Source organism: Manacus candei, unplaced genomic scaffold (genome assembly GCF_025592945.1).
Source record: "Manacus candei isolate 608988 ecotype Guabito, Panama unplaced genomic scaffold, ASM2559294v1 h1tg000050l, whole genome shotgun sequence".
In the NCBI taxonomy this organism is placed as follows: Eukaryota; Metazoa; Chordata; class Aves; order Passeriformes; family Pipridae; genus Manacus; species Manacus candei.
Genome location: NW_026138098.1, coordinates 32061219 through 32084322, shown reverse-complemented (window position 1 = coordinate 32084322; position 23104 = coordinate 32061219). Strand labels below are relative to the sequence as shown.

General features: G+C 44.0%; 1 protein-coding gene across 11 annotated transcripts in view; it reads left to right on the top strand.

Annotated features, from left to right (window-relative positions):
- The window catches only part of JMJD1C (jumonji domain containing 1C), a 163884-nt gene that overhangs the window by 102480 nt on the left and 38300 nt on the right, over window positions 1-23104 (top strand). For 3 of the 11 annotated variants that reach the window (XM_051800607.1, XM_051800613.1, XM_051800609.1), the window contains 2 exons: window positions 5502-5615; window positions 22923-23028. In XM_051800607.1, coding sequence (XP_051656567.1) covers window positions 5502-5615; window positions 22923-23028 — 220 coding nt within the window. The other 8 variants (XM_051800618.1, XM_051800614.1, XM_051800610.1 and 5 more) reach the window with 7 other exon arrangements.

Below are 23104 nucleotides of genomic sequence, written 5' to 3'. Positions count from 1 at the left end.
CCTGGGCCCGCGGGTGCCCCGGCCGCGCTCCGAGGCCGCCGCCACACGTGTCCCGCGGCCCCGCCCCGCGGGACGTGTCCGCGGGCCGCGCCCGCCGAGCGCCGCCCCTTCCCGCGCCGCGCTCCCCGCGCCCGGATCCCGCGGATCGCACCGGCCCCGCGCTCCCGCCTTATGTAAGCGGGGCGTCGGCAGCGCGCCCTGACCCGGTCGCGGGGACGCGCTCGGCTGCGCCATAGTGCTGCCGGCCCCACAAAGGGCGGGCGGCGCGTCCTCCGCCTCCTGCTCCTCCGCCTCCTCCGGCCCCACTGTCCCCGCCTCCGGCGCGGCCGCCCGGCCCGACCCGGAAGCAGCGCGGCAAGAACCATTTTCCTTGTGAGTTCAAAGGCGGAGGCGGGTGCGGAGGTCCCGCGGGCCGGGTCGGGCCGGGTTGGGTTGGGCTGGGTCGGGTCGGGTCGGGCCGGGCCGGGCCGCGGGGCGCCGGGAGAGGTGCGTACAGACCGACTGGCGGGGCGGGGAGGGGGCTGAATCCACCGCTGGCAGCCGGGCGGGCGGAGGACTCCTCTGTGGCTCCCCCCTCGGGACACACGCACACACCCCCGCGGACACTTCAACTTGGCGAGGGGCGCCTTTGTTTGCGGCGGGCGGCTGCGGGGGCGCGGCGGGGCCGCGGCGGTGCCCGCCCGGCCCGGAGCCGGCGGCGCGGGGAGCCCCGCACGTGACGGCCGGGCCCCGCGGGGGCGCGCGGCGCGGCACGCGGCCGGCGGCGGCTTTGTGCGCGGGCACGGCGGGAGCGCCTCGGAGGACGGGCGGCGCGGAGTTCTGCACGCACCGAGAGGAGTCGGAGATTTCTGGTTTGTGGGTTTGGGGTTTTTTTCTCCTTTTCTCTTACCTCGGTTAAGTTTGTGCCGTTAAAACGGCGGCGCGGGAGCGGCGCGGGCCGTTAACGGCGCCGCGCCGCCGTTGGAGCGCGGGCCATGCGGCACCTCCGGCGGGCAGCGGGCCCGGCCGGCGCGGCCCCCCCGCGCCCCGCTGGGCACTTCCTTCTGCCCCCCCCCGGCCACGGGCTGCGGGAGTTCCGCCCGGAATAACGCCTGGGCTGGAAACGGCCGCTTCCGCAGGGATTGCAGGCTGGGGAGTCCGCGAATGAGGAAACCTGGTGCTCGGTTTTAACGTCCGATTTGCTCTATTTGTTGTCCACTCTTTTCCACTTGGTAATTCTGCCTTTGAGTACAAACCATGGCAACAAACAGGCGCTGGAAGGGAGCTACAGCTATTTTGAATGATGAAGTGTCACAGTGAAAAGGTGCCAGTGTTTGCGCTATTGCAGACTAAACAGCGAGGCTGGAAAACAATATGTGGAAAAGTTTACTGAATAGCACCTACAGATTAAGTTTACGTGATCTTTTCAATTTTTATGCTTGCAAGAGGAAGAACTATAGAATGTTAAAGGTTTCGGTGTAAGAATAGCTTTCTTAATTGTATTATTAGCTCTTTAAAAGTCTTTTCGCTTTACAGCATAAATTCCTCTAGAAAGATTTAAAAAATAAAAAAAAAGAGTGATTGCTGTACATGTGCACAGTAAGATGTGCTTTTGTGGTGTGGGGAGCAGGCTCGAGTGCCCAGCTAAGCAGGCTGTGAGCCCCAGCGAGGCAGACGAGGTGGTACGTGCGGGATGAGCCGGGCAGCAGCTGCGAGCTCAGCTGTAACCCGAGCGTTTGCTGCATTGAACCTTCTGGGTGTCACAGCCTGGCAGCGCCCGGGCTGCAGCAGCCGAGGTGCGGCGGTTCCTGGAGCTGCCTGCTCGCATGCTGGGGGAGGAGTACCACCACTCCAGCTGCTTAATGGCACTAGGCAGAGGTAAAAACGCACTATGTGCCTGCTCACTGCTGCTTCCTCGGGAAGGTGGGTCCTGTGGTTGCTATGGGGGTTTTGGAACGATAAGTAAATAGATGAGTTGTGTTACTGGGCGTTAGAGAACGCAGTCCCTGAGTAATCTGCTGTATTCGTCTTTGGTGAATGCCATTGAATAGTTTTGTGATTGTTTGCTGTGAAGTGATGGTAACGTTTTCTAAAAATTTGTTTGGATTTCCAGAAGGTCCAGAGTCTAGTTCTCAGACTCAGAGCTCTGCCAGCTGCCTCCCGTAGGCAGGTTATTTCTTGCATGAGCTGGGGTAAAATCATTGGGGAGGGTGAGGGGGCAGTGTCAGAAACGTGCTTTATTCAGCATCAGGGAACTTGGTAGCAAAGCAACCACAGACAGCGTGTGTGTTCATAGAGCTCCCTTTGGCCAAGCAGGGAAATCTGGGAGGGCAAAAAAGTGTGGCCGTTCCCCCCCACCAAGCAGCCACTTAAAATAGTGCTGAAGTCAAATGTGACTTAAAATTGAGTGCTTGAGTCCTTTACTTAATTGTGGTCTTTGGGAGTTAGGTTAATGCATAAAGCTTCCTTTTAAAAACTGCAAGTTTGAAAGAGATTTTGTTTACAGAGGTTCAGTTTCTCCTGGTTTCAGCCAGTATGTCTGGTACTCCCTAGAGTTGTCCTCCACTTTGGGAACGGAAAGAGGGAGTGTCTGCAAGGAGCTTTTCCTCTGAAAGTCCGCAAGGAGCATATTGGACTTTCTTACATCTATTTTCATGTTGTTACATGCCTCACATGCTTGCCTCTAGTAGCTGACTCTTGCCTGCTGTGCTCCTAGTCTGTTTTTCTTTGTGCATATATGATGTGTGGTGTGAAATTCAGTCACGTCTTCCATCTTAAAATTTCTTGAATCCCTAACCTGTCCCAGTTTGGATATTTATTTCCTTGGTGACCTGCCTGTCTCGTGAAGCTGATGGAGTCTGGACTTTGCTTTCCCAAGAAGGCTTCCTTTTATTAAAGGGTGGGGGTTTGTTGTTCTTTGATAGTGGGGATATTTTGTAATAGTGTCTGAAAAATCCCAGGTTGTGTGCAGCTGAGCAGCCGTCCACATAGGAGGAGGTGTGTGACGTGGCGTAGTTTTGCTTTATTTATTTACATATTTTTGCTCTGTGCTTGTGGGATAGTCTGCATCCTCCACATCCGTATTTTGGGGGTGTTGGCCTGTCTAGAGGCATAGATCTGTGAAAGCAAGTGAGAAGGCATTACGTTTCTTTTCTCAGAATAATCACACTCACAGATCTATATTTGGAACTAGTTCTTTTAATACCAGCAGGAAGATAAACCAGTGGCTCACACGTACCTTAATCTGTAGTGTTGTCTGAATACTGAATGATAACTGCACGCCACATTCCACACAGTTTGGTTTCAACTAATGATGTGGTATGTCCTGTTGTGTGTAGTCGGAAGCACTTTTCTTGACCTGAATAATAGCTCAGAAAGTTAGAAAGGAGCCAGCGTGGAAAAAGTATAATAGGACGTGGAAAAACACAGGGGCAAATTAAGAACTGAAAGGCTACAACATTGTCTTTTTCAAAGAAAAGTCTGTCTGCTCGTGAGTTCATACACTCAGTGCTTTGCAATTTCATGATGTGGACTCCACCCTCTCTTAACTCAAACCATTAGCAATACAAGATCCATTATAGGAAAGTGATGCAAGAGCAAAGGCCCTTTCTTGGCTATTAGAGGTTAAATAATTATTTACTATTCAGACTCTGTAGTTGGCATATTATCATATGCTCTTGCTCCTCCAGCCCTTTCATCTAATTATCCTGCTGTAGAGATGGCTTACTTGCTGAGAGATTTGGGGTTTTTTTCTTGCTTGTGTGAGGAAGGGTAACAGCTGAAGAGAAACCTTAAATAAAATGGAAACAAGAATGCTGTACAGTCACTCTGAGCATTTGTAGAGTCGGATAGGTTTATTAGAAAGTATAATGTATCTCCAGTGAAGTATTCTCTGATTTGTTTAGTAAGTGCCAGAGCTGAAGCTCCGGAGAGACTTGGGCTATATTTAGCCTAATCGCGAGGCAACACCTTTGTAAAGTAGGTAATGAAGCCTGATAAAACCTTGAGTGCCTCTCTCATGAGCTGCCTGCAGACTGGCTGAGGGCAGGTCACCGACTCTGCTGCTGCCCTGCTTAGATGGCTTTTGTCAAGTTAAAGGATTGCTTTGTGCCTCGGTTTCCCCATCTGTAAATAGGTCGTGGTGATCATGCCCTCCCCTTGTAAGTACTTGGGGTCTGTTGCTTCGGGGTGATGCATGTGAGCTACTGATAGCAGCATTTTACAGGGGCTGGTGTGGCATTTGCACAATGCCTCGGTGGTTTGACCTGCTCTTGTTTCTGCTCTCTGTCTTTTTCTTCTGCATTTTAAATTTAGAATGGGTCTCAAAGGTTTTCCTGTTTTCCCTCATTGCTTATTTTTGCCCTGTAGATTAACTTTCCTCTATTTTTTCTGTCCCTCCATGTTTTGGTTGCTTGTATATCCTGCATGTTCTTTCTGCCAGTCATTTCTTTTGTTCACCGGTGTCTTCCTCTTGCTGTTCCCGTCTGTCTTCAGAGCGGCATTTTCTCTCCCCTCCATCCGCTGGGATTTCCTTTTCACCTGACTCATCCCCTGTCGGTACATCCCCGCTCAGTCACGCTCTCCTCGCGCTTCTGCTCCAGGAAACGCACCCAGCAGGGAAGGGGGCTGCCTGCTCGTCCCCTCTCGGGGGACGCCCTCGAATCCCCCCTCGCCTACCGCATCCTGCTGCGCCTGGATCAGGCAGGGTATTTTGGGAAAAGCCTGTACGGGGGCGTCGAGGAGCCCCTTGCTCCCTGTTCCCCTTTGCCTGGCTTTTGCAGTAGAGCTTTGCTGCTTCCTCCCCTGTGCTGGGTAAGCAGTGAGGGTCTCCAGCCCCTCGCCGCTGCTTCCTCCCCTGTGCTGGGTAAGCAGTGAGGGTCTCCAGCCCCTCGCCGCTTTCCCAGCAGATGGGAGGAAACAGGAAACCTCCTGGCCCCGCTGCAGAATCCCTGGGAGCGGGTGCCGAGTCCTCGGAAGGCGTTGCACTGGAGCAGCCGGTTGCTGCAGGGAGGAGCGGCTGCGGGGGCGGCAGCAGCACAGTCAGAACAGTTCAGAGATGGGCAGGGAAATGAGATGGTTGACTTGAGGCAAGGTGAACGATTTCAGAGCAGGGGAGGGGGGAGCGATTTCTCGTCTGCAGTCTGCTTCCACTTGAGCGTCCTCTGTAATCACCCTGGCTGGTCCTGCAGGCACGGAGAGAGGATCTGCGGGCTGAGCTATGTGTCCCCCATTCCAGGGGCTGCTGTACTTTGAGCTGCTGTGGTAAACACTCTTGCTCAAGCACAATGAGGGAAAGGAAGAATGAAAGGTGTAGTTCCCTTTTCTAGCTGGTTTTGCACCAACGGCACAAAGGAAAAAACCGACAGAACACAAAACCCTCCTTTCTTGTATAATTAGTAATTGTTACTCTGTTTTAACTTGTTTTGATGGAAGAATTACATCAGTGTTTATACAGTTCTGGGGGCTTGGTGTGCTGAGCTTTGGGATTTGTTTCTTAATTTTCTTTTTTTCCCCCCCAACAGACATTCAAGCCCTTGGTTGGAAAAAGTGTATACGATTCAATAACTGCAGTAGAATTCCTTGTGGACAAACAGCTGGATTTTATAACTGAAGATAGTGCCTTTCAGCCCTATCAGGTAAGAAATTTGGTTAGTATATAAGTACTATTCATTTAACTTAATTAAAAAACATGTTTTTGTTATTTTTAAGTGCATGTTATGGTCAAGTTCTGTGTTTCAGGAACAATTTCCTATTATTGGCAGGGATTGTTGCTTATTTTATGAAAGATTGTATTGGATACTGTATCTGATTCTAGTAACTGATCTTGTCAAGGAGTACTATGCAATTAATATTATTGAACCACCCTTAAGTAAAATACCTGACCCCTTTAAAGGTTAACCAGTACCATTAATTGTAGAGCAGATAAAAGATAGTATTTCTCCTTCTGAAGCTGGGCTTTCATATCTAGGTCTTTGCATGACTACAGTGATATCCCACTTACTGATTTTTTTTTTCTCCTGAAAATGAATAGCAGAAAATGTTATTTTTTTTAAAAGAAACAATTTCTCTTGCTGTTGTTTTTAAGCCTGTTAAAATTTCCAGTATCCTTTATTTTTATGCCTTCTCCATTAATTAGAAACATTAATATATCAGTGTATGTGTATTTAAAGATCGAGAGTCTGTGATCCCCTCCTTGCTTCAGAAGAAGGTCTAAAAATCTCTTCTGTGACAAATAGGAATATATTTGATATTTCAACTCATGCTGAACCGATTGCAATTAGAATAGCCATAAATTCTCCCTTAAGGCTTGGATGGTACACTGCAGTGATACAGAAATAGTACTTTGAGACTTGCAATAGCAGATGGCCCTGAATAAATGCTATGTAATTTTGTCCTGACGCCCCTTCTTCCCTCCTGCTTTGCCAGAATGCTTTTTTTTTCCCAATACCAAATATAGAGCTAGAAAAAGAGAAGCAGCTGAGAGAGAATCCTGGGGAAAGGGGAGGGAGGTTCAGTTGGTGGAAGGGCTGGTGCTTCTGTGTGTCTGTGGCGGGGAAGCCAAACGCTTCGCTTCTTGTCAGGGTGAGGTTACATGTTATGACTCGAGCTGCTGGAACAGCTTGGCTCTGCTGCAAAGAACAGTTCCCACCATCAGACCCCGTGCTAGCACCTTCAGCCTTCTAAACCAGCACAACCCTGATTTCCAAACGCGGGAGGGGGGGACACGGCACGGGGGAAAACCTGTGATGTGAGAGAGCTGAGCTGGATTAGCCCAGGGTGCATCCAGTGCTGCGGCTTCCTCCACAGAGGGGGTCAGGATGATGCAACACAGAGCGGGATATCCTCCTTTGGCAGCAGCGACCTCTTAAATCAGCTGAGCCGTGAAGTGTAAATTCGCCCTCAGAGTCCAGCTGCAATCTTCCAGATTCATTTTACAAAGCAAATACTGGTGCTGGTGCCTGTCCTTTGCCTGAAATATGTCAAGATCATGTCTCTGATAATGCTCATTCCAGTAACAGTAATCAGTCTCCTTTTGGCAGTGGATCATTTCTGAGCTGAGCAAAACAAACTGAACATATGAGAAGGGCTGCCTTTTGTTGAGCAATCCTACTGCCAGGCCTGGCTGGCACTAACATAGTGATGCTCTGTGCATTTTAGGCCCTTCAAGGAGTGTTTACTGATAGAGCATTAGACTCAGAAACACCTTAATTTGGGAAGGTGCACACAAATTGAAGGTATCGTTTTTGAAAATGTGTCACATGAACAACTGGCTTCATATTGTCTTGATAGATAATACAGAAATTAACAGCTTTAGCAACATCACTTCTCGAAGAGATGTTGACCAAAAACTGGCACAAAGCAATAGTTTGCAAAAAATAGTTCCAGATACAAGCTTGGCCCCTCCCTAACTCTTGGCCCCCATTTTTGACATGTAGAGGAGCAGCTCTGTGTGAGAGAGGAGACTGTTTCCCCCTCTCATGGAGCAAATCGCTGCCTGTTAAAGCCCGAGATGGAGGTTGGTCATCTGAGTCCATCTTAAGTAGTTTGGTGGCAGATACCTAAATTGTCTGATTAACATTACAAGAACTTTGCTGATGGAGATTCCTTGAAGTACTAAAGCATCCCGAATCAGTATTTTAACTGGATATTGCTTGGATGTTGAATGTAGAAACATAAAATAACATTGTGCTCACTGATGGAGAGTGCAAAGATTTCTTCATTTGAATGATTATAAGAAGTTTGAGAACTGTCTTTCATAGCAATGTCTCTCTGAAGGCCTTGCAATATCTCATTGCTAAATTTTACAAGTTAATTGTACAGGTAAGAGCTTGGCTGAATGATAATGTCTTTAGGAGAACAGAAACTAATTTTTTTAACTATGAAAGCAATTACATACCAACAGTGTGTTAGACAGAAATATTAGCTTGATCACTGAGACTTTATTTTCTGCTGAAAGACACCTGGAGTGGGAGGGTTGTCTCTGTTCATTTTCCTTGTTATTTTTTTGTTCATGGTGGAAATCGCATTTCTAACCATCAGCCACTTAATGCAAGGTAGCTTATATTTGTACCTTTTTTTCTGGAAGATCTCCCTTTTCTTTGCCATAAAAATGGGTCCTAGATAAATATTTGGTAAACTTCCTGTGAAAAATCTGTTTTTCCCCAAAAAAGGGCGTTTTTGCTCCCTTTTTTTTGTCTGGAATAGCATTGACCTGCTTCTGGGCTGAAGACAGAACTGAGGAATCATTCTTTGCAAAGATGAGTTAAATTTGAGTCTTATAAAATGTGTTTAGTTTTTGGTTTAAGCTCTCAAGGCTGCACATTTTCAATATGAAGTCCTTAGAGACCATGGTGACCTAAACACTTTTTATTGCATTTTGCTGTTAGTGCCTAAAATTCCAGTACGTTTCTGCCAAAACAAACAGAAATCCGAATCTGTGTGGGAAGACTCCATTTCACTTCAGATACAATTCTTAACTACTGAGTAATTTTTCCCATCGTTGTGTATACTCATAATACTAGAAATGGGCAGCAGACAAGCATTTGGTATGAATTCTGCTCAGAGCAGTTCTGATCGAGAAACATGGGGCTGTATCACACAACCGTTGGGGCAAAGGGCTTCATGAAAAAGGCGCTGCTGTCCAGTTTGAAGGTGACAACTGCTCAAAGCAAAGAAAACAGCACACTTGGCATCCTTTCAGGCTTGGCAGGAAAAACAAAGTTTGAGTAGGCAAAGAACTAAATTACTGTCGTTACCAGAAGTGGTTCTTCCAGAACAAGATTAAAGAGACTTTGGCAGGACTCTGGGGAATCGTGAACCAGGCATTCCCGTGCCATGTCTGCTCTTTGCATAAATAAACATGTTTCAATTGTTAAGAGATTGAACAGGCTTCATAAGAGCTAGATGAATATCGTTAGTACAGTAGGGTATGCAACTGCATTGTACCAGCCTTCCATGTATGCACAAGGCTTTCTGTAGCAACTATTACACTTGTCAGTGAATTTGTTCTTTACTGCTAGATGTGCCTGTGATTTTTCCCTTATTTTTGTACTGCTCAGAATCCTACCCGTTCTCTGTAAAAGTTCCTTGGATTCTGTATGCGTGGTGCCTTAAACACCAACCTGCGACTTCTTTCTGGTGGCTTTTATCTCTGTTGCTTTGTGGAGGATGTAAACTGTATTATCCTCTACGTGAAACTTGTATGTGACTGAGTGACTCATTTATTAATCTGGGATGGTCAGACCATTTAGTCATGTAGTTCTTTATGATGGTGACAAGAGGATCTTGAGGATAAAGCAGATATGAACGTTTGCCGTGGTGCTTTGTTTAGCAATGAAATGAAAATTCTGTCCTTTGCAGGAAACAATGAACATAAAATTTGCAACATGCATTTTCTGTGTCAGACTAGTATCTGTAGGAAGTGTAGTCTTGAAATAGGATGTGTAAGTTAGGTCCTTAATAGGAATTCCACTTTGCACTCATGATATATTGTGTGTGTTTTGTGTTTAAGTAAAAATTCACAAGTGTAGTGGGTTTTATGGTGGCTCTTGGTATAAACTGAAACTTAAGATGTTTTCAAATATGCTTGTTATTAAAATATTTTAAGCTAAACTACAGTAGGTCTACACATACAAGCGTGACCTCAATCAAATACTTGGAACCAAAATGGTTTTCTGTAATAATAAGTTATTTGTACTGTGACATCTATGTGTGTGTCTGTTGTGATACACGAGTTAAACAGCAGCAAAGCTAATCATGCCTTAATTTGTTTAAGCATTGCAGTTTACTTGAAGGACTATAGATGGGGATGTGAAGCACTAAGGCTCAGCATATGGTGTGTGTGACCTCATCAGAGTGGTGTTTTTGTCTGGGTGGTGTTTGGCAGTACCCGTCACGGGCACTGTTGGGCTGAGTGTGTGATTCTGCTGTTGCTGGCCAAAGCAGCTGGAGTCAACTGCATTATACTTGGGACAAGCAAATAAAGAATAACAAAAGTGGTTTATATCATGTTTTTCCATAATAAAATACACTTGTGGAAAGATCTGGAAAGACTCTCCTTTGCCCAGGCAGTCAGTGCATTTCAGCTGTGTGTCTGGGTAGGACAGAGCAGGGTACACGACAGATTATATATTTCCAAATATGTACATAATGTGTGTGATAATGCATTTCCAAAGCATTTCTGAGCACACATCACTGGAGCAAATGTGCACAGCTGAGGCAGGATAAAGAATTCAAATGAATTTCCTTCACAATAATTAGACTTCTTACAAAGGGCATTTTACCACTCAAGGAAGAAAGTGGGAGGGTGAGCAGAGTCTTCAAAGGATTCTCTCACATATTTGGTTTAAAAAAAAATAAATTGTTAAGAATGAATCAAGAACACACTTCAGTTCCTCTTTATGGTGAAATCTCTCTTCAGGCCTTACATTCTCCTTCAGATTTTTTTTTTTTTTGGAAGACAAGCCTGGTTGCTTTAGTGTTTAAAAATGGTACAGTCTGCCTGTCTCCCTCTGTGCTGAAGGTTGCAGATGTAAAGATAGGGCGATGAGAAATCCCTGTGGGAGGTGTTACACGCACAGTGATAGGCACCTGTACTTTGCTCTTCTTCTAAATGTGCGTGGCACGTCTGAGAGCTGACAGGTCAAATGTCTAACACACCTTAAAGATTGTTGAAACAGTATTACTAATAAACTTTCTCACTAATCACAAAGTAGGTATGTCAGGTACAGGACCCCGAATATACACTAATCTTGATCTATTAGAAATTGTGTATGCCATTAAGTAAGACTTGAGCAAAGGGCATTGGGCAACTCTGGTGCTCTGCTTTTCTGTTTGTTAAAGGCAGGCATTGGATATTTTGGGCCTGGATGCTTTTGGTTCTGTGACCTGTTTGCCTGTAAGAGCAGGCGAGCAGGACTTGCGTAGTAATGGCGTGCACATAAAAAAAATTCTTTAAGCATCTTGAAACAGAGATAAAATAATATTTTTCTGTCTGTATTTTAAGCACCCATAATCATACGTGCACTCATCTTTCAAACTTCTCTTACTTTTAAACTTCAGGCTTAAAAATAGCTGCTGCAGCTGAAAATTGCTTTTCCCATAAACTTGCAGCTCCACTGGCAGGCAGGCAGGAGCTTTTGGGTTGGTCCCACCCTTTGAGGTTGGCAGGAGCAGCCCAGGAACTCCTGGTGCAGGCCAGCTGCTGGCCGTGGACAATCATGTGCTCCCCTCCTGCTTTCGGTTCCTCCACGGGCAGCCCAGGCACACACAACTTTCTGCATCCTTAACTCTTCTCAGCATCGTGCTGGAGAACTGTCTCTGCTCTTTCCCATGTCTCTGGTGTCTGGACCACCCATAAGAAGTCCAGCTGCCTCCCCTGGCAGTGCTGTGAGGAGCAATGGTCTAAACAGCTTGTTACCCACACGTCCGTGTTTAAGTGCGCGGTCCCAGCGTGAGGGGGAGCAAAGGGCTGTGTCCAGCTAGAAGTGGGTCAGATGACTCATCCCAGGCCTCACTCCCAGGAACATGTGTGGGACAGAAGGGTTTCATCTCAAAGGGAGAGGGAGGAGGGATTGGCACCCTCCATTTGTAGATTCAGAGGGAGATATACATCATCGAGATACACATATACATCCTAAGCCTGTATTTGTGTCTCCCCTTGAAAAAGAGCTTCTTTCTTGAGAACTTTCTCTGTCTTCATTCTCAAAAGAGGTGGAATAAAATCAGACCTTTCTGTTCTACCGTGGTCTGTTAAGAAGTGAGGGCCTTAGTCACTCCTTTTGTCTCTCTCAGCAAGGTTTGACGCAGGAGCGGAGTTCTTGCAGATCTGACAAGCCTTAGGAAGATGAGCAGCATGGAGGGAGGCCATCAGTCAGCAGGGCGGTGACAGAGCTGCCACAGGACTGTGGCTCCTCCAAGGGGGAGGAAGTTCAGGGGGAACTGCTGAAGGTTGTGGGAAGATACACAAGGAGGAAGGAGAAAGAGTTGTGAGGTTTCTGGGATAAGCCGAGGCTGCTACAATGGAGATGGCTCTCAAATCCGTAGAAAAACAGTTTCTCTTCCACTGTCGTAGAGAAACTTATTCTTCTTACAATTTCTAAAAAATCACAGTCAATTCAGTGTTTTGACGTCATTAATCCTACTCCAGGAGCTAGCACTGAAATAATTTACAAGTTTGGATTTCACACAACAGAAGAGATGGAACACAACTTGCTGCTTCTTTGAAGGCAAGGATCAAATCCTTTCACTGAAGTATTTTGGTACTGCTCAAAAGCCAGTACTGGGATTACTGAATTTACAAATCCATCCAGTGTTTCTGGGTAAGGAATTTTCTGTGTTGGATCATAAGTGATTACTTCTTTTCAGCAGTAAAAGTCCACGAAAAATACCACTCAGTAGTAAGAGAAGGGAACCTTATATTTGGTTCTGTGTCCTTAACATTTCCATTCAATTTATTAAAAAAAGGAAAGTTTAAAGTATTTTTCTTACATGGTGTTCTTGACCAATACTTTTCCATAATCCAGACACAAAGTTAGCTCCTGGAGAAGTCTGTCTCGCATTATAACCAGGTGCTGCTTTGCCGGTGTGTCCTTGCTTTCCTAAGTAGTTGTGGTGTGTTGAGATTGGGAATCCTCAGTGCTTTGGGGAACTCAGAACCCTGAATGAGGGTAAACTCCTGCAGTCATGGGAGTCTGTCCCCAGAGCCAGAAGAGAGTAGGCATTCCTGCATTTCAAGTAGGGGGAAACTGAGTTTCATTGAAATGTGTTCTTACCAAATTAAGCCTTATCTTGACTGATAAACACAGTAGTTCTTTGGGTGAAGTGCTCATGGGTTTGTTTGCATTCACTCCTCCCTCAGATACAATGTTCCTTTGTTCAGGGCTGCCACTTTCTCTCTTTTTCTTACAAAATGTATTTTTGAAATTACAACTAATAGAAGTAATAATTCGTAGTCTGGGATTAGAGCTTCATGGGAACTGCTCCACAGCCTTCAGCAAACTACAGTTACTAGAGATTGAGAGCTATAGCAGTTCCAGGTGTGTGCACCTAATTCTTTTTCCGGGACAGACATGTGGGGAGAAACTCAAGTAATTTTATACCAACTTGAATTTTTAAAATTAAAACCGAGTATGAACATTACTGTTTTCTTAGACACTGGAATAATTTTATTAAGGGCTTGTAGAGGACTTGATGTACAGTGTATTTCCTGATCAGACTGCATTTATTTTTAACAGTATACTAGATAACTAAATGTAGCTGTAAAGTGTTTTTGGCTACCGTTGTTTGTAAATACTGACACCTCCCCCTCTTCAATCTAGAAAACATTTCCTGTCTTTTGAATGGAATTAAAATTTAACTTCCTGTTTTTCCCCTGTATCCCCCTCTTCTTGAGTGTATCTGTCAGCATGACTGACAGTGAAATGAGGTTAAAGCAGGTTTCAGGGTGCATAAGACTTTGTGGCTGGAGTATAGTGCTTTTTTCTTCCTGTTTTTTTTCCTCCCCAAGTGATGTAGTTTCATCTTGAATTATGTCTTTACTAGGAATTTTTTTGATTCTGTGTGCTGTGAGATTTATCTATGGAAAAATATTGTGAAATAGATGAACATTGTATCAAATTTAAACACTGAATGACTTTCCTAAGTTTACCCCAAGGAACTTATTGCAGCAACAACTGAAACATCCCCGTTTTCTGATTAGCAATTCAGTCTTTCCTCTGTACAAGACCATTATTCATCAATTCTATAAAAGGCACAGCCACTGCTTTCTCCAGAGTTGCAGAGAGCTGTAGTGTTAATCCAAGTATGATATACATCCCAGCTGGTCAGACCTCTGTTATTTATAGGGAAAATTCCTAAAATGGCTCCAGCAGGTCAGAACGGAGCTCTCTGCTGGAAAAGAAAGCGCATGAGGATGGTTGCATTGCTTCTGGTACTGTCTTGGAGCAGTGGCAGCATTTCCACACTTGTACAGTGATGGACTTGCTGTTGTATGCCCAGCCAGACCAAGGTTAGAGAGTCTGTGTGCTGTATTCTTGGAGCCAGAGAAGTTTGTTCTTCTGAATGAAATTCTGCAAGAAAATGTGCTAATTGTTTTTCCAACTTCTGTGCAGTGCTACCTTAAATCTTCTTAGAGATTAACTTTGAAAAGTTCTGTGGAAATACAGTGGTACTCTTTTAAAATGTGAGAAAAATGAGTTTTATTCTGAACTACTTTCATGTTGTATTACTATTCTAAGAAACACATTCTCAAACAAAGTCCTGGAAACCACTTGAAAATAAAACATTAATGCAGTAGTAATTTGGTAGACTAAACTCCACTGACAGTGGGTTCAAGAACATTTTGATGGTATCTGATGTATTCTTTCCTCTTGACAAAAAAATTGTTTAAATATTTTTATTGTTTGTAAAGATTTGTATTATGTCCATAATCCTCATGAGTTATGGGGGAAAGGAGCTGGAAAGCTGTATGTTCCTAGAGTTCTTATCTAGTAAAAAAGGATTGAGGATATCTGCAGAAGAGACTAGATAGCTCTGTGACTGGTGGTAATCCAAATTACAGAGCAGGGAGTCATTCACAGGAGTGATACACTCTGATGGATGTTTCTAGGAGCTGGTGTTGGTTCTAGGAGCTGCCATCAGACTGCCACACGTTGGACAGTGTTGTACAATTCTGAGAGACCTTTGCCCTTCAACAGAACTCTTAGTTATCAGTAGTTATCAGTAACTACGCTCTTAGTTATCAGTAGTCTCATCCAGGACTGTTGTGCTGCTGAGTAATGCCACCGGTGATGAAGATAACTACTGTGGTAGGAGAAGAACTGTCCAGTCTGTTGTTTTCTGTGGTGGTGGGACACAGCTTTCCAACTCTGCCGGTTCCAGCAGGTAACCTCTGCTGTCCCTGATGCACATAGGATGTGTCTTCTGTAAAGTCAGTCTCTGAGCATGACTGATATCTTGGCTTGATTTCTGGGTGCATTAGACTTCATTTCCCCTAGTCCAGGCTACTGGTGATCAACAGAATGTGCTTTCTTTTTTGCTTAAAGACGCCTCCATCCATACAGCTTGTCCCTCAGCTCATGTGATCCGGGTCTTGTTGGATACCTTCTGAAAGCTGTTCAGAATTCACAGGGTGTCGGGTTCTCGGTTTAAATTTTAATATCAATGTACAAAAGAGATTCCTCTGATTTACTCACTTAGCAGCTCTCCTTGTTAGCATCCACTTCGCTCTGCTAATTGCTTGCTTCAGGGAAGTGTCTGCACTTTGAGGTTTCTTTTCCCATAGTGGCAGTGAGTTGCTTAGTGACTCAAAGGCTTGTTCCATTATCACCACATGACTTGGGAGTTACTGGTTGAGTGGGATAGGACCAGTACTCCCTCCCTGTTTTCTTTCAGAAGTAGATAAAACGCAAAATTAGATCAAAGTTGCACATTGCTGAGATGGTGGTGATAGATGTGAGGAGCCTGCAGTGAGAAAGAGGAAGGAAATGTGATTCAGTGGAAAATGAAAGAGCAAATGCATGGCTGTGTCATCAAAATGAGAGAGAAGGTGGACATGGGGTAGTGCTGTTGACTTGACCTTTATTCGTTATCTGGTGAGTAGTGCAGTCAGTCAGCACAGTGCTCTGGGTGGAGGCTGACAGCCCCACCAGCTTTGTGGATGGGAGCCACTTGTTTGGGGAAGTCTTTAGGTGAGATGCTAAAAGGTATCTGGCACTGGGGGAGATTTTGCTTTTCTGACCCAGGTTGTCTCAGCTGCTTACAGAGAGAGTAACATAACCCATGAGCATAAGGGTCATCTGTTTTTTTTAATCTCTATTTTCAAGTGCAAAATTATTGTAGATGTCACGAGAGCAGTTTCTAGGCTGTTTTGTGACAATACCTGCCCAGCCCAGGTTTGGTTTTGTTTATCCATTGCTTGTTGCTTGCTTCCCTGCTGCGTGTTCATCCTGTGTGCTGCTCTGATTTCCCCACTGCCTTCCCATACCAGATTCTCATCTACAGACACAAGAATAACTAACTTGTTAAATGCAAGTTTTACAGCATGCCCATTTCACCTGAGACACTGATAGTTTCATAGGAGGGCAAATATCTATGTTGTTTTTTGAGTTTGCGAGTTAAAATCAGGGAGAATATTAGACTAAGAGTCAGATTTTTTCCTGTATGTTTATGTTCTAACTTCGGCATATCTTTCCATAGGATAATCTTCTGTATTTTTAATAGAAATTTTCTGGTATTCTTGAGGTGGGAGTTACTCTTCCAGAACTGAACTAATTGGTGCAGAGGCATCTTCAAGCCTGAAATCATGACTTGGAGAAATGTATGCAGATCCTGATCCCATAATTCTCAGACCCGATAATTAAAATTTTAAAATCAGTGTCAACTCTTTAATTGTTGACCAGGTGAAATGAGGAAGGGGGTAGGAGTGTGTGGGGAGAAGTATTAGGCATAGGGAAGACTGGGGAGCAGCAGAAAAATTGTTGATATCTTTTCCTGAGAGATATTAAGTTTACTGACAGTTGGAAAATTACTAAATTTGTAGTCCTCATCTTTTTTCCCTCGTGGTTTTAACTTCTTACAGAAACATAGTTGTTGCCATCACACACTGAAAATAAGCCTGAATCTTGACCGTTCGTGGTGCGAAGTATCTGTAAACACTTGTCCTTGGAGCAGTGGCTGCGGAGCCCCTGGTTGGGTGGGGGTTGCGGATTAGCTCCCTGGTGTCCGTGGCCTGGCCCCGCACCCAGGGTGAGCGTCACTGCCCAGCCGTGCCCGCGCGCACGTGTGAGCAGCGCTGACCTCGCCTCGACTTTGCTGCTGGTTTAGGGGTCAGGGCTGTGCCTTCAAGCTTGACTTAACTAGTTCAGATGTAGCCCAGCAGCTGCCGGGTTTGAATGAGGTAAATTGTGACTGTGCGCTCAGAACAGCAGAAAATAGGTCAAGTGTGGGTTGGGTTTACATAGAAAGCGCTGGCGTCTCCTGGTAAGCCTAAGCCTCTTCTCTCAGCTCAGACAAAGCCGTTTAAGGTAAACTGGGAAGTTACGATCTCCCCAAAAAACTTTCTAGCCTTTCTGGCTTTCTGGCCTCAGTGTTGGTGGCTGGCGTTGCCCTCGGTGAGGAGCCTGGAGTGGGAGGGAGGCAACCCTGGTTGCAGGGCCACGCAGAGGATCGATGTGTCCCCGGAGCTGTTCCCTCTGGAAAGACATTCCTGGTGTGACTGTGCGGCACAGCACGGCCCTGCAGCCTCCGGGGCCTCTCTGACCTCCTGCCCACCAGATGCAGCAGCGTGGCAGCTGGGGTAGCCTTTCACTTGTCAGAAGGGAATAAGGAATATACTGTTTACCAGGGGGTTGTGCGTGCTTGTGTGTCTAGAAATGGGGCAAGCAACAGAAGATCTGTGTTTAGACTCATCTAAATTCGATTATTTCGCTGTAAGTTTTGGTGTGGTCTGTGTGGCAGCAGCAGTGCCTGCCTGGTGATACCCTCAGGGGTGACAGTTGCTGCCAGTTTTTCTGTGTTTTAGTTAGATTTTCATCTTCTTCCACTGGAAAAAAAGCCTGGTAGCGTGGCAGAGGAATGCTGCCAATTCATAGGTGATGTTCTTGTTAATATCTTTGGTGTTCTGCCTGTCTGCATTTTGTGTCACTTCTGGTTTGCCTGGGTTTTTTCCCTGCTCACTCTGATGTCAAGCAGAACAATATTAAGATGGAAGGTTTGTTAAAAATTATAATCAGTAAAAGAGATTACAGATCAGTAATATAATCACATATGTCAGGTGACACAATCAGTGAGAGATAGGAAGAAAAATAAAGGAATTTTGCTGGTTATGAAGAACTGAAAAGAAGGAAAGAATTGTACCGACCTTCTTTCAAATGAGGGGTAAAAATTGGTATGGATGTATTTGAGGCTGGGTACGGGTATGACATTTAATCTTTTTTATGGGAGAAAATCATCTTCTAAAAATGCCATTAGAGGACTAGTATGAATTCTCAGCAGTGTAGGTTTTAAAAAGTGCTTTTTGCTGCCACTGCTCTCTGAAGACTGTTGTGACAGTCGGTAGGGAGGTGTCGACTTATCTTGTACCTTGTTTTTCACACTGCAGTTTTGAAATTTAATTTCTGAAGCTCCATGAAGTTGTACAAATGATTTGGTGCAAAAAGGAAAAAAAGGATTGGGGGGCTCATTTTATAGAAACCAATACTCAGTTACGAAACAACAGCACTGAAGGTTCAGGCTTCTGACACTTTGATCTCTTGAGATTTTCATTTGCACAGTTTGAATTTAAATGTGGTCCCTCTACCATTAAAGTACTAACAAAATGCTCATTTCCATTTGCATACTGTGTAAACATTGTAAACAGGACTGACAAGTTGGTTATGTACTAGTTTTCATCTAATTCGTGTCCTAAATTATCAGAAAACCTCTAAGCAGCCAGAGGAAGCTATAGTTAATTAAGCCACAGATGGTGAGGACTAATGTGGTGTTGACCTTTGTGAGGACTGCAAAATCTACTTAGTCTTTCTCTGTAAAACAGTAGCTGAAATGAGTTCCTACTGATATTAAAAAGATGTCCTTGATGCGTGAAGCCAAATGCAGAGACACCATGGAAAGCTCCAAGGAAGAAGCTTTCCCAAATAAATGTTTGCAGGTTCCTGGTGTGTGACAGGTGTCAAGACTTAGTCTTCAGGGCTCTGATTTAAGCCTTTTTACTGCCAAAAGCCACTGTTTTTCTTGGAGTGGTTTACCTGGAATGCATACTGTCAGTTCTCCTCCTCTCCTTCACTGAAAATGGAGAGTTGACAGCTGACCAGAGTTTCTGTACCCTCCTATAAGCAGCATGCAGGCTGTGTTTGGAGGTGGGAGCAGCTACTGGAATCAAACAATCCAGTTGTTGTTCTTTGCTCCAGGGTTTCATCTCTCCATGAACTCATTTCTGCCCCTCAAGTTTGTGAAGAATGACTTGGAGAAGTATTTTAAAATGCTGAGGAAAACATCTTGCTTCAGTAGTTCAAGTCTTGTGGGGAAGGTGGAGAGCTGTGGAAATGTGTAGGCGTTCCCACCACAGTCATGCCTGGCTGCCCAAAATGGAAAAGGAGCTTGTGGTGGTTTGAGCCTTTCAGAGGCACTTTGTATGGTCTTTGGGCAATGTGCAGGTTCAACTCATCCAGGGATACCTCTCAGCGTCTTGGGCAATATTTTTTTGTGGATGGGGCTTGAGTGGGAGAATTCTCTATGCATTTGGATTTTGTCTTGTTTTTCTGTGGGTACTGTATTTGAAATTCCTGTTTGATCTTAAAGGAATTTTGAAGCATTATAAGTGATGTGCACTTGTTCATCTGTGACTCTGAATGCTAAATTATTTTTGTCCGAATAAGCTCTCTGAAAATACTTCTCTGAACAAAAATTTCCACTTTCTGGTTAGAGCAGTGTGGTATCTTAACCTGTGGTGGTTTCATCTAGTTTCAACCTGCTTTGTATCCTTTCGCACTGGAGGAAAGAAGAGATACATTTAGAAAAATACAGGATCACTTTGTTACTTGGGAAAATTTCATTCTCTCTCCTTCTTGGGACTTCCTTGGAGTCAAGCATGTCCCCAGCATGTGAGAATGATCACCTAGAGAGACATGCAGCTGACCCAGTTCTTTGGATAATTAAGCGTTAAGTCCAGTCCGCCAGAAGTGAATTCCTCTTTTGATATAGAAAGAAGGAAGAATAGCAGCAAAGATGTAAAAACTTGTCATAGATTGGCAAGCTTCTGATAGTCACATTGCTTCATGTGACTGTCTTTCAGAGGGGCAGGAGGGATTATCTCAACCATATCTTTGTAGCCGATACGCCCTTTGTCTTCTTCCCACAGTTGTATGGAGTCATTTGTGGAGCAGGGGACATTGCCCCATGAAGTACATAAAGAGCTTCCTACTGCAGATTTGAAGAAGAATATAGCAGTCCCATTTCTTTGATTTGCATCCTGATTTGCATAAGGATTTCAAACCAGCATTAGCATCCTTCTGGAGGAGGTGTTCCAGGGCTTGTGGAAAAACTAGTCTAGGAGAGGGTACCGTACTTACTTCTGTTTGTAAAACTATTTTCAGATGAGGAAAAGTCTGGAGGAAAATCCTGCAGGGCATTTACATCTTCTGTGGGTTAGTCTGTCAATCATGCTGCTTCAACCAAGGAGGAGAGGAAAATTGAAGGTCACAATTGCCAAGGTTCAAAACTCTAGACAGTAATTGTTCCTTGAGCAATATAAACACAGGGAAAGGAAAAGGACTGGGCACTGCAGAGTTATCTGCTTGTCTTCAGTGCTAAACCACAGAAGAGATGGCAAGTCATCAGCCTTGCTTGCGTCTACCTGCTTTTGCCAGTTTGTGGTGTGTGCTGAAATCGTGTACTTAAGGCCACTGTCCTGCAATTTAATACATTATGCAATTAATTTCCTGAGTTTTGGTTTTCAGATTTAAGATTAAAGATGGAAAAGGTAAATCATGACACACGCACACGCTTTTTTTCTTAGATATATGTGCAGAAAAGAACAGAATTTTTAAGATTTCAGGAACTTATTCTATTAGTATCTTCCCTCCCCATGATTAAGATGTTAAATGTGTATTGTGTGTGCATTTAGAATCTCTGGGTTCTCTTTGATAATCCCAGTCATACCTGCATGCAGTTTGTGTAATGGGTCTTTGACCTCACTTGTGCCTTTTGTAGCTCATCTTTGAGATGAACTCATCTTTCACCAAGAGTGAGGAAATAAGTACAAAATGGACTTTGCAGTCTCCTTTTTTAAGTGTTCACATGGAGCAGTCTCAGCCAAGGTACTGATGTCATGCATTTGAATTCAGAGATAGAGCAAAAAAGGTTCAAATGTACTATACGTAGGATGGGCCAGTATCTTCTTTGTCAAGTTCAAAAAAGGCCAAGATGCTTAGGAAGGATGTGAAATCTAAAAAAAGAAAAGCAACAGTGTCTGTTGCCTTCAGGAAACAAATCAAAATTAGCTTAAGATGACATAGAGACTCAAAAACTTCACGTAAAGAACTCCCAAAAGTAGTATAATGTTAAGAGTAACAGATTTGACTTCATGGTGCCTAATTGTGTAAGTCTCAAAATGAAGATACAAATTTTCTTAGATGGGACTGAAGGAATAATTCAAAGTGTACAAGATCTGCATATTAACTGCACTTGTAAATCAGCCAGGTTTTTAGTATTGCAGTGCCTTGGTCTGTCACTTGGTCCAATGCTTGTGGATCTGAGAGGGAAGATTTTTATTGCAGGAATCTCTTGCAGCTGCTGTGAAAAAAAGAGTTCACAGGAAGGAGGACAGATGAATGGTCATCCCGCTGCTCCAGTCTCAGGGTCTATTGTGTTCCCCTGGCAAATCATCCCCTCTTTCCAGTGGTGGGGTTGCTTCTGTAGGTAGGATCAGTACAAAAATGGATTTGCACAAGTAGGCAGAATAGCTAATACTCCTTTTAGATTGCCTCAGGAGAGGTCATCCTTGAATAAATTTTGGTTGTGACCCTTGTGTGCCTCTGGTAATGCCAGCAACATACTTAACCTGGTTGGGGTAGAGCTCCTGCTGATCTTCCCTTCACTTTGTTCCAATTTACATGTATTAAAATGGTCATCTTGACCATTTCTTCTGGATCCAAGGCCATATCCTTTGCAAAAGCATAAGGAGAGAGAGTAATTTTCTCTAACAACCAAAGCATCGATGCATTCTCCATAATGGAGCACAGCAAATCCCCAAGTGTCAGGAAGCGAATTTTAAATTTGAAATAGATATCCTGTGATCAGTGGGTTAGCAAGAATAATCTCATCCAGATGAATAGAGAGAAATTGCTTCGTGTCACTGGAGCGGCCTGGCAGCAATGCACGATTCACTGGGTGTTGCTTGTATCTCTGTATTCTGTGGCTGGAGCTCTTCATAATAAATTGTGAAACATTAAGGAACTTGTTGGAGATCAAGGAAAGAAATTGCTTGATCTCAGCTGCAGTACTGATAAAACATTTTACATTTTGTATGTGGAGAATTGCTCTCATTATTTTAGCTGTCTGAAGTTCTCTTGGTACAAGTGAATGTTCCTGCCGCTCACGGATTTCCAAGGCCATCTTCTGCATGAGGAGTCTCCAGGCTGTGGTGCAGCTTTTTTTCTCTGCCACAGCCTCTAAGACAGAAATAGCAAGTTTGTTCTGAAGCAGAGAAATAGGTGTTCTGGGAGTCAAAAGATGGATGGTGATTTAAGCCATGCTTGCAAGGATATGAACCAGATTCTGTGCCTATTTTTTTCTTTTTAGGAGGACAGTGCCACTGAATATGTCTTAATTTCCCAGATGATGTCCTACCAAATAGTGAAAAAGAATCTTTTCCAGAAACTGAATATAATAGAAATTAAAGTGTGTCTTATTTGAACTGACCTAATTAACAAAGACCAACATATTTGAAAATCAGCAATGGTGTTTCTCTCAGAATGCTTGTTTCTCTTAAAATACAGCTTATGCATTATGCATTATATTTGTGGGGTTTGTATCTGTGCTTATGCTCAATATGTCCATGTTAAATTTTACAGATATGAAAAACAGGTTTTTTTAAAAAATAATTTAATCATTATTTAAACAATTCTTTGTGCATACCTGTAAACACTGAAGTCTTTAGAGGGCATTTTTAGCTTGTAGTAAGACAGTATTTATGAAAGTGTGATCCTATTAATAGCTTACAAGTCTGGCCACATGTGGGATCTGACATACCATGTTCCCATGAAATAACTTTTAGCACTATGTTATGCTTTTAAGTTTTTTCTAAAAATAACTCAGGGATTTGTAGGCAATCAGTAAAATTAGTGTCTAACTATTTAATATTGTACTTTAAAAATACATGTAGGAAAATAAACAAAAATGTTACAAGTAAACATAACATATGGTTCTTTTTTTAATCTCTACTTTAGGACGACGTAGACAGTCTAAACCCAGTTCTCAGGGATAACCCGCAGTTACATGAGGAGGTAAAAGCCTGGGTAAAGGAACAAAAGGTTCAGGAGATTTTTATGCAAGGTAATTATGTGGGAAATTGTGTTGTTTATATTCTGTGTTAGCTAGTTAAAGGCCATTACTTGTGTGGGACTCATCC